This window comes from Gymnodraco acuticeps, unplaced genomic scaffold (genome assembly GCF_902827175.1).
Source record: "Gymnodraco acuticeps unplaced genomic scaffold, fGymAcu1.1, whole genome shotgun sequence".
In the NCBI taxonomy this organism is placed as follows: domain Eukaryota; kingdom Metazoa; phylum Chordata; class Actinopteri; order Perciformes; family Bathydraconidae; genus Gymnodraco; species Gymnodraco acuticeps.
Genome location: NW_022990633.1, coordinates 9,714 through 21,924, shown reverse-complemented (window position 1 = coordinate 21,924; position 12,211 = coordinate 9,714). Strand labels below are relative to the sequence as shown.

General features: G+C 40.3%; 1 protein-coding gene across 2 annotated transcripts in view; it reads left to right on the top strand.

Annotated features, from left to right (window-relative positions):
* cdh11 (cadherin 11, type 2, OB-cadherin (osteoblast)) overlaps positions 1-11,075 on the top strand; it is a 100,870-nt gene extending 89,795 nt beyond the window's left edge. Inside the window, exons 12-16 of one of the 2 annotated variants that reach the window (XM_034229203.1) lie at positions 489-610; positions 852-969; positions 3,085-3,336; positions 5,994-6,145; positions 8,163-11,075. In XM_034229203.1, the coding sequence (XP_034085094.1) occupies positions 489-610; positions 852-969; positions 3,085-3,336; positions 5,994-6,145; positions 8,163-8,522 (1,004 nt within the window). In that variant the 3' untranslated portion in view covers positions 8,523-11,075. Of the gene's footprint in view, positions 1-488; positions 611-851; positions 970-3,084; positions 3,337-5,993; positions 6,158-8,162 lie in introns of both variants that reach the window. The other variant, XM_034229202.1, reaches the window with a different exon arrangement.
* The last annotated feature ends 1,136 nt before the right edge of the window (positions 11,076-12,211 follow it).

Genomic DNA, 12,211 nt, shown 5'->3' with positions numbered 1-12,211 from the left:
TACAATATAAACACTATAACCAGAGTTAATATGAAACACTATAGACCAGTATTGACTTGACATTTGTCGCTTTAGCATATCAAAACAGACTCAGTAGAAAGAAAGTGTGGGAGCAGTCGAACAGCGCGGCACACTGACTGGATATATTGACGTCTCGCAACATCGTGCCTGTAATTTCTATAAATCAGAAATAACAAAAAGCCGGCTGAGTGGCGGAGTGATTGACAGGCAATCTGTCTGGAAAATATTCATGGTTATTTTTGAGTTGGGTTGATTCAGATTACACAGCAGACACTCAGGCAATCACACACACATTCAGGCACATATGACTGTTTTAAATAAGCTTTAGGTTTCTGTATAGGAGGCAACATACTGATGATGTGTGTGTGTGTGTGTGTGTGTGTGTGTGTGTGTGTGTGTGTGTGTGTGTGTGTGTGTGTGTGTGTCCATGTGTCCATGTGTGTGTGTGTGTGTGTGTGTGTGTGCAGGAGGACATCACCAAGACACCAAAGTGCGTGTGAACATCAAAGTGAAAGATGTAAATGACAACGCCCCGGAGTTCGCCACCAACAACGAAGTCCACATGTGTGAAACTGTTGCGCCGGGAAAGGTACGTGTGTGTGTGTGTGTGTGTGTGTGTGTGTGTGTGTGTGTGTGTGTGTGTGTGTGTGTGTGTGTGTTTTGGGGGGGATTTAGGTAAAAATAAACAGTAATCGACACAAATTTCTTTCTGATGTGTATTTACGTCCACATATATGGATGTGTTTTAGTGAGATATTTGCAAATCAAAGATGACATGTACCCGGATAGTAGTTGACATTTGTTTCTGTGTGTTCCTGTGTGTGTGTCAGGTTATTGAAACAGTGAGCGCCGTGGACAAAGACTTGATGGCTCACAGACAACACTTCACCTTCAGGCTCGCTCCGGAAGTCGCCCACAACCACAACTTCTCCGTCAAAGACAACAGAGGTAGGAGATCTTTAACGTCTTATTCTATTCATCTCGTTTCTATATGTTTCCCACCCTTTTTCTAGCATTACCGTTTCTTCATCTGCTGCTATGCCTCCACCCCCCCCCCCCCCCCCACCCCCTTCCACTCAGATTAGATCAAAGCATAGCCAGATGGAGGCTCACACCTCCTTGTAGAGAGCAGCAGGTGCTCTGAATCTCTCTCACACACCAGTGAATGCACACATGTTGTGCGGGCTGTATTAATTGCAGTGGGGTCTCTGTCCGTCTGTACATATATCTTAGGGGGCCGACTGATTGAATTAAGTTCCGTGAGGGCTGCGAGAGAGTCTTACGGAAAGAAAATGAGACACAGAAAGGCAAGAATAAGAATAATATAGAACGAGAAGAAGAGGGACTGAAGAACACAAAAGTGGGAATTGCAATCATGCTGAGTTGAGCTTGGTCAAGATATCAGTACATAGTGTCTCTACTGGGACATGTCTAAATGCTTTAATGTTCAAAAAGCTCTTTATTGTTCTCATACTGTCTGTGCTGCAGCACCTCTTTTCACCCTCCGTCTGAAACCAGAGCCCAGTCTGCTCTGATTGGTTAGCTGGTCGGCTTTGTTGTGATTGATCAACCGCTTAGAGATGTCCCGCCCCTATTGCGTACAATGTGTTGGAGCCAAGCGGCAAACTCTGGGGAAGAGCCGGGACGCTAATACGGAAGTGCCACACACTGCAGTTCATCTAGTGGCCAGTAGGAGCAGGCTGCAGAAGGGAGCAATTTCCATAGACCCCCATTTTAAAATGCCCAACTTTACAGCAGAAATAAACATGTTTACATCGTGGTTCAAAAAACCATATTCTCTGTATAGTTAGATTCCCCCTTCATGAATATGGATTGGGGGGGTGCATTTTTTCTCAACTCATCTGTTTAATTAATATTAAGCTTTAAAGTTATGCATAAATTAGGGCGTGGTCACTTTGATGGACACGTACATACCTCACTGTCAGCTAACAGCAACTTGTCCACTCTGCTAGGCTACAACCATAGAGGCTACAACGTTAGTTAGTTGTAGTTACTGTACTTGACCCTTTAGCCGTGTTCGTGGTGATTGTGCCTTTTAGGGAATATTGTTACAAATACCAGACAATTAAAATGTTGTGCTGTGCGCTTGAATGTACTAACAGAACTTCCAAGAAGTCTAAAATTATACATGTGCTTGGTAGCTTAGCTTGCTACTTATTAGACAGCTAAGGACGTAACCCTTTACATTTTAGTTTATGATTCAGCCTTGGGTAAGACTTTTATAGTCTATCTATGATGCCCATAATGCTAAACGGGAGCAAATGTTAATAGGGGACCCAATTATCCCAGTGGTGGCCGCCGGAGCTAACGGAGCCACAGGGGGCTAGCTCCAGCCGGCGTCCCGGAGCTAGCCCACTGCGGCTCCGTTAGGTCCGGGCGGTGGAGTCCGTCTTTTCTCAACGTGTGAATGACAAGCATTAAGAATAACAAAATATAGCTAATTCTCTTGCAGATTGTCTCATTTGATTATGAATGTAACGTTTATATAGGGGAACTACACTGTTAGCAGTAACTTGGTATGCATGTATTTCATGTTAGCTTAGCTTCTTAGCCTGAGCTAGCTCTGTTTACTTCCAGTTCGGAGGCAGCAGGTCCCGCCTCGGCTCCGCCTCTTTGCCCTTATTTGGAGCAGGCGGGATTAGACTGACGTCACAGTCGAGCCGTTAGTGGCCGACTCCGCCTACTAAGGGCTTCACGGCAACTCTGCAGAATCCTATGGGTGACGTCACGGACACTACGTCCATTTATATATACAGTCTATGGTTGGAGCGCTAGCCAATAGCAGCTATGTGTAACAAGTAGGAGAAAAAGGAGTTTTACTCAAAAAGCCTCTTTAAAGGTTAGGAAATAAATGCAACAAGTATGGCCCTACAAGTGTAATAATAAAGGTCATAAAAGTTTGAAAAGTGAATACTGCAAAATGTGTCTACACTACACTGTAGCTATGTAAAAATGACAATAAAAGCCTTGAATCCTGAATCCTACATATGATATTCCAATAATTGCTCATTTCAATATATGTATTTGTATCTTTCTCCACAGACAGCACAGCCAGCATCTATGTTCTCCGTAAAGGATTCAGCCGCGGGACCCAGGATGTTTACTACCTTCCCATCGAGATAAACGACAACGGCCTGCCCTCCATGAGAAGCACCAACACCCTGACCATCAGAGTGTGCTCCTGTGACTCCAGAGGCACCATCCTGTCCTGCAACGTGGAGCCGTACGTCCTCGCAGCGGGGCTGAGCACCGGTGCGCTGATCGCTATCCTGGCCTGCATCGTGATTCTGCTGGGTGAGAACCAGAATACCTGTAAAAATGGAATAGGCAATTTTAGGTCAAAGTCTGCAACAAAGTGCAGAAACAACAGGCAGAACTAGGCAGAAATAATAAGCTGTCAGTGTGACAGTATATCCTGAGTGTGTCAGAATCAGAATCATTAGTTCCAGAGGGGAAATGTATATTGTTACAGCAGAAAAGAGCCAAAGACAGCTTAATGTTAGCTAAGAAGCATGCATAGAAAAGTATTAAAGGGGACCTATCATGCAGAATGCACTTGTTGATGTCTTTTATACATCAACATGTGTCCCCGGTGTGTCAGGGAACTCACGCAGCGTCAGGAAATAAAACCCTCTCTCTTTTCCTCCGTACCCAAATCTCTAAAAATGGGGAACAACGGAGCTGATCCAGATTTGCGTCCGATATGACGTAATATCTGAAATGGCCCAATCAGAAACGTAGCTATCAGAAACAATGCCCGACTGTTTTGGACGTAATATGGTCGGTGTTTACATTAGCATCGCTAACACTCAGAGCTAACCTGTACTGGAGAGCATGTGTGTGAAGAAGCAGGAAGTAAAAAATAACTCACCTTGTGGTATAACCGGCAAGAGAGAAAGCCTTTGAGCTCCAAACTGTTTCAGAGAGAATCCTTGATAATCCATGATATGGCGTTTCATCACGGCAGCATTTAGTTTAGACAGTAACTGCCGGGTCCCGCATGAGCTCAGACCCCTCCTTTTTAAAGCTTTATACCCAAATCAGCACTTTTGAAACAGGAAGTGAAATAGAGGGATATGAGGCATGGCTAGAATGATCTGTTTGGTATTTTGAGCAAAACACTTCATAGACATGTTTTTCATATATTTTTATATATCTGAGACCTGTGCTATTGCCTTAAAAGTAGTATGATAGGTGACCTTTAAAGATAAAAAAATTATAATATCCTGTAACAGTTCTGAGGGTTTAACAACCAGGTATATATTGCACTGTTATTAACGGCATATATATATATATATATATATATATATATATATATATATATATATATTGCACATGGTTGATATTTAACAGCAAGGGGTGTTACAGTCTGTGTTATTGCATCGTCATTCTGCTCGGTGAGGAGATAAGACGTTGCTTAAAAATTGGGAGATTTGCTCGATTGGGAAGCTTTTATTTATAAACTTATTCTTCATTAGTTATTTTCTCACATTCTCCTTTATTATTGGTGTTAGAAACAAAACAAAACAAAATAAAAAAAACGTTCAAGGTATAAAAATATATATATATATTTATTCTCAAATAGTTTCTGTCGTGTTCAAAAGGGACAAGAAGAAGCGTAAACACGTTTCTGGTCGTCCTCTAGCGTACATGAAAATAAAAGATTAAGTCATCGTCATCAGCATCCAATAGTACTCCAATTTAAATGAACAGTTTTTTAAGAAGGGGTCACAACATGATTAAGGTCTCAAATCCTAAAAATTCAACATGAGAATATGAAAAACTAAATGTAAAGAAATCAAATCAATAATAACTGGGAAGCTATTTTAGAAAGATAGGACGAGGACGAGACGAGTTGTCGAGAGTTTCCCTTTCCAAGCACCGAACGGGAGATCAGAATATATGTGTTCCCTTGGTACAGGAAGCATGCTATAACGCAGTATAGTCGTTCTGTGATTTGTCCATAATCAACTAATGCGGTTCCTTAAATCTGTCGGCCGATTTTGGTCAGTTTTTTGATTTTGTTATCCCTTTTCAGGATCGTATTATCTCTCCAGTAAGAGCTGCTTTGGTGTTTTGTGTAAGACTTCTCGATCCACAATTTCATGCCAGAAACTGCTAAGAAACTGTACCAACACACCTACTGGATGGCTGTCAATTCTCCGGCGCTTTTATTCACGCATTTGGGTCGAACATCACAAAAGACTTGTTCTAAAAGCTGGAGGTGAAAAGTCAGTTTTATGTCCAGTCATAATAATTCGGACGTTTGCTTTTTTCGCATACAGCCATAGTGGGTAACGTCTATATGTCAAAGTCTGTCAAATGTATGTCCAAATAACGCCAAACACGTCCAAAATGTACTTTACAAATTGGTGAAATGTGGGAATAGGAGACAGGCTGTTAATGTTGCACTGCATCGCTCAAGCTTTTGTTAAAATAACCTCGAGTCACATGTGTATCAGCCACTTCAAAATCACTTCTCTCCTTGCGTAATCATATTTTCTAGGACGTAACAGAATGACAGTTTTTGTTGTTGGGTTATTTTGTGAAAGTGGGCCTGAATGACTCTAAAGAAATCTTTAAATGTTGTCTGCAGCCTTGATTATATTCATCAGCTCTTTGGTTTTCCCACATTGCAGCTGTTATCCGGTTTGTTATTTTCTGTAATGTATTATCCAATGTATTCTCACAGGTGGCGATTACGCTTCTTTCTGCCCTAAGTACTACCAAACGAGAGTTTTGAACATCTGGCATGAGAATAATTAATGTGTACAGCACAATACAGTGATGGTATTAATTAAACTGTCCAAGGTCTAATCACACCATCTCCCACAGTGCATACTAATGATCCAATGCTGACTTCCCTCCTTTCTTCACAGAGATTGTGTGAGGATTGTTATGTAATCCTTAAATGCAGCACGATTTCTGATTCTTGTGTTTCTCTTTGGCAGCAATCGTTGTGTTGTTTGTTGCATTGAGGCGTCAGAAGAAGGAGCCATTGATAGTGTTTGAGGAGGAGGACATCAGGGAGAATATCATCACGTACGATGATGAAGGAGGCGGTGAGGAAGACACGGAGGCTTTCGACATCGCTACACTGCAGGTATCTCAAAAAGTACCTATACTTTGTTCATATTCAGCTTTAGCATTTGTCGATATTTTAACACTTTGTACCTCATTAGCCAGCACCATTTTTCTTCAGCTCTTTCTCGTTAACTAACTTAAGGTTGATTAAAAGGTGGAAATTATATAAGGTAAGATAAGAGTTACTTTATTGATCCTAATTTGGGAAATGTTTGCTTTGCAGCAGCATAAAAAACAACAAAACAAAACAAGGCATTACATAGTAGAAATAAACAATACTAGAATTTAAACATCTCAAAATAGAATTAAAGCAGCATTAAAAAGAAGAAAATAAACAGTAGGCCTTGAAGATACATGTGGCTCACCATTTGACTCTCAAAGCATAAAAAGCACTTGGAAATAAATAAAAGGACAAAACTAATTATTTATTTTTCTCCACCGCATTAGGTCTTTCCGAGCGAGTACACACATGATTCTCCTGTATTTGACAAGTGTTTACGATATATTAAAATCTGCTCAAAGATTTAAGGTCAACCCTTTGAGAAACTCTATAAATCAGCATTATACCATGACCATGTCCTGAACAGCAAAGAGTCAGGGTCTCAGGATTCAAAATGGTTACACTGAAGAACTCCTTTATGCATCAGTTAATCCTAAAGTTATATATGGAGTTTAACCCAAGCTCAATTATCCATTAAAGGGTCTTGAACTTCCTTTGCCTTTAAATCTTAAAGGTCTGTTTCCTTGTTTCTTGTTGTTGCAAACGTAATTGCTGTGATGAACGAAAAAATGTCAGACTGGTGCTTTCTTTGTACTCACTCAGAACCAGAGGTGGGAAGTAGTGGAGTACAAATACTTTGTTACTGTACTTAAGTACATCTTTCTGGTATCAGTACTTTACTCCACTACTTATTTTTCTGACGACTTTTTACTTTTACTGCTTACATGTTGAACCCAAATACCTGTACTTTCTACTTCTTACATGTTGAACTCAAATACCTGTACTTTCTACTTCTCACATGTTGAACACAAATACCTGTACTTTCTACTTCTTACATGTTGAACTCAAATACCTGTACTTTCTACTTCTTACATGTTGAACCCAAATACCTGTACTTTCTACTTCTTACATGTTGAACTCAAATACCTGTACTTTCTACTTCTCACATGTTGAACACAAATACCTGTACTTTCTACTTCTTACATGTTGAACTCAAATACCTGTACTTTCTACTTCTCACATGTTGAACCCAAATACCTGTACTTTCTACTTCTTACATGTTGAACACAAATACCTGTACTTTCTACTTCTTACATGTTGAACTCAAATACCTGTACTTTCTACTTCTCACATGTTGAACACAAATACCTGTACTTTCTACTTCTTACATGTTGAACTCAAATACCTGTACTTTCTACTTCTTACATGTTGAACTCAAATACCTGTACTTTCTACTTCTTACATGTTGAACTCAAATACCTGTACTTTCTACTTCTCTCATTTTCCAAACAGCTGGTTCCTTTAGTCTGAATGTGTGTTTGATGCGTGATCATTATTCTTTAGAGTCATTGCGTGCCTATTGATTTGAACACGATCCGTGTATCCATCATTTCCTGGTCTTCTCTAAAGAAGAGGGACCAATGGAAACGTTGTCATGTTGCCGTTGTTCAGCATGGAAACATTCATTAGCTAACAATGACATTATTGTTCTATTAATATAAAGGGAGGTCAGGTACTCTTTAAAGCAGCTGTTAGTTATGGGTACTTTTTACTGAAGTACATTTCAAAGCCTCTTTACTTTTACTTGAGTAAAGAAGTTTAGTCAGTACTTCTACTTTTACCAGAGTATTTGTAAACACGAGTATCTGTACTTCTACTTGAGTAAAGCATGTGTGCACTTTTGCCATCTCTACTAATGATGTTTGCAGTGAACCTTTTACTTTAAACATCTGTTTCCTTGTTGATGTTGCGAAACTTGCTTTGACAAAGTATCGTGCGGGTTTATCTGACTGCTTCTCTCTTTGTATTCGCCCAGAACCCAGACGGTGCCAACGGTTTCCTGCCAAGAAAGGACATCAAACCGGAGCTCCAGTTCCCCCTGAGGCCCGGCGGCGGCCATACTGGACACAGCGTGGACGTTGACGACTTCATCAAATCGAGGATTGCGGAAGCCGACAGCGACGCGACGGCACCGCCCTACGACTCCATTCAGATCTACGGATACGAGGGCAGAGGATCTTTGGCGGGGTCGTTGAGTTCCCTCGAGTCCGTCACGACCGAATCTGACTTGGATTATGACTACTTGCAGAGTTGGGGGCCGAGATTTAAGAAGCTGGCGGATTTGTACGGAACCAAAGACTGCTTCATGGACGATGAGGATGAAGAAGACTCTTAACAGTGGTCTTACCGAGTGGACGCCCCCTTCTGATTTATTGATTCCATGAGGATTTGTTAACTGAGGGTTAACACTCCCCAGTACCCACTTGTTACCAACCTGATCAGTACATGCCAATGTGTCAACGGACGTTCCTTTCCATGGTCCTCCAAGACGATTTGTTAATGAACACGTGAAGAACGCTTGGACTACGCTACCACTTTTTCCCCAAATGTCTCCAGTATGTCTCTTTCCCCTTTCTCTTTCTACAGACTCGAGCATTGCAGGGCTGGGAGATTTGTTATGTCACCAGTTTGTCCGTTGGAAAGTAAATTGTTGGGGCAAAAATGTTGCTGTGTGATCAAAATGAGCTGCTTTTAGCTAGCTGTTTAGTTTCTTAGAGGTTCTACACGTTTCTGGACTGGATTGACGTAGGTCCTCGATGGATCCCCAGAGAGATTTGACCTTGACACGTTTCTGAATGGGCTGTATTTCAAGGAAGAAAAGCGAATTAAAAGAAAAAGTTAGCATGGGATCCAGCAGCTGCCTGATGTTATGGAAGAGAAGTGTTTATGTGTCGGTGGGGGTGAAACAAAATGCTTTTCCAATGTGTTGTTGTGTGTGCAGATTCAGCAGGTACTGTGGTTTAGATAGCGTGACAGACTCTGGGTTGTTGATACTCTGAAGGCGCTCACAGCATCTTCACAGTATGGTGGCCTTATAATAAATAAACAACAACTCCAGGGGTAAACAGAACAAGAGTATCCATAGAGACCGCTAGCTTCAGTAGCGACACGCAGACAAATGAACTCACGAGGACTGTCTGAGTGTCTGTGAACATGCTACCAACTCCTTTTTTTTATACTCCCAAAAAGACTCAACATGGATTTGATTTGTGGATGACTCCATGTTTTTCATTCTTCACTGCAGAGAAGATGTGAAAAGAAAAACCTGCCCTTCTCCACACCCCCGATTGTGTCCCCCCTTTCCCTCCCATCAACAATCACTTCCAAAACACAGAGTCCACCAATGAACGATCACTTCCTCATTCGGAGTCCACCAATGATGATCAATCAGTAAAAACCTGTGAGCTCTAAAAATCGCCTTAATCTTAACGGACACTCTTGCAACGCGGTGCATTCTCTCCGTTCTCCTTTTTGTTTTTGAAAAGTATATCCAGAAAGCAAACTATTCTCCATGATAGGAATGTACAGAGCGGTGTGCAGACATGCGATATATCACTTCTCCTGCACTCTTGAAACAGGATGTGGGGGTTTCTGTCGGCACGGTACATGTAGAGCAGGGGTGTCCAAACTTCGGCCCGGGGGCCAAATGTGGTCCGCGGGACATTTCGAATCGGTCGTCAGAAAATTCAAAAAGTATAATGGAGTTTGGCCCAAAACTGAAATTTGAGCTTTCCTTGTATTGTACTTATTAAACATATCTGTAAACATATATTACACAGTAGTGTTCATAAGCTCAATGTTGAAATACATTCAGTAAATTAAAATGGAAAACACGTTTTGAGTTGATACGAAAAAAGCCCAATAACTTATATACATAACAAACTTGAAATAAACCCTTGCTATTTCCACGTATTGTAAGAAATCTGAGTACGGAATAACCTGCTAACACAATACATGAAACCCTCTGGAGAGCTGTTTATTTTTCTTAAAGTAGATTAACATAATTTACAGACTTTTGATTCATTTTGCTAACTTAACTTATGAGGCAGTATACCTCACCTCTAGTGATATTTTTCTGTATGTGGCCCTCGTTGAAGAAAGTTTGGACACCCCTGATGTAGACGGAGTAAATGTACCGTTGTGTTTTTTCCTATGTTGGCGGCAACAGCTGTTGTATCAACACGTGTTGCTAATCAAACATAAAGCGTGCAGCCTGGAAAAAACCCAAGGTGTGTTTCCTGAGAGGCTGAAACCAGAACATCCTTTTTAATCGTGCAGCTTCAATCTCTTTTTTAATGTTATTATATTATGATTATTATTATTGTTGTTTTTTATTATTATTATTGTTATTATTATCTTAATTTGTATGACAATAACTGTTCTTTCTTTGGCTGCAGCCACACAGGAACAAGTTCATGTTTAACTCTTTGCAAATGTGATGTTTATGGTTGTTTAAAAATGTTGGTTTTTCTACAGCGATAACCAACATACTGCCGAAAGTGAAAGATGAACTTCACATGTGTGCGAACAACCTTTCATTTCTTTTGTTCTTCATTTTGTTTCATTATTTGGCGTTTCTTCGCTCTTCCTCCGCGCTCAAGAGGAGACTAGCAATCTGTGTTTGTTGCAGTGAGAGAACGCCTCCTTCTTATTCTCTGTCAAGTTTTATGGTACCGATTTGTACAATTTTAAAAGTTCTTATTTTAGTATACATGCAGAATATTCCAGTATTACAACAAAAAACATGTTAAGAAAGATTAAGATTTAAAAAAAATGTTACAGCATCACACTTATATTTTCAGAACATTGTAATGTTGCTTTACTATGTGCTTCAATCTCCGAAGCGAAAAAAAAACTTTGAAATAAATTCTCTTTTTATAAAATGATATTCAGCTGTGTGTGGGAGTAGACTTTATTTTCTTACAAAGACATACTGATAGATGCTCATTAGCTGAAGCATTGTGGGTCTTTTATGGGAGGACGGTAAGGAAGACAGAAGACATAGTCAATGTGTGCAACGAAACATACATATGGGAACGCAGCCTCTCACCTGTTGTCCCAGATTCAATTCAACACATGGCATCTATGAGATTTACGCTGAAAAGAGCAAACACTTTGGGTACTTTGACTTTTCCTTATTATGAAACATTGACATTTATTCACTGCCTGCCACTTAGAAAACTTTAGAATATCGACTCATTACGATATGAACGCTTTACCCTGTTTATTCTGAACTTAAATCAACACACAGTGAAGCTGAGATTGATGGAAATTACATTTTTAGTTTTGTAAGTATTAAGAAAACTAAGTCTTAAATCCACATACAGTATAGTGGTACCTGCACTTAAATTACAACTCTGTACACACACACACACAGATGCACACACACACACCACTTCAGGGGACATTACATTGACTTACATGCATTTCCTGGAGACTTATCCTAACCTTAAACATAACCAACACATGCCTAACCCTAACCAAGTCTTCCCCCTAAAATTAATGATTCCCTCCATGATGTCCCCATAAGGGAGGCGAGTCCCCACACGTGACTGTATAAACAGATGTAGGTCCCCACAAGGATAGTAATACAAGGTGCCACACACACACACACTGACTCCAGCAGCACTGAGAAGGTCAGGCTGCACTTAGAACAAATAAGTGAAATAGAAAGAGAGACCGGAACAACTCAGAGTGAGCAGGGAGAGAAGTGCAGACAAATTATACTTTAAACCATGTTGCAGTGATATAACTCATAATGTATTACTTTAAAGTGGGGAGGACATGAACATTGAACATTTCTGACGCTGATTGTATTACAGTACATAACATGCAGATCCTCTTGGAAATCAGCAATGAATTGGGGTTGCAGCTAATAACTATAATCATTATCAAGTCATCTGGTTATTTCCTCTATTAGTAGTTTATTAAAATGTCCAACAATAGAAAAACATGCGCAGCATAATTTGGATAAAGTTTGCATATTTGTGACCCAAAGAAAATCAATCAAAGGCTAAATATTCA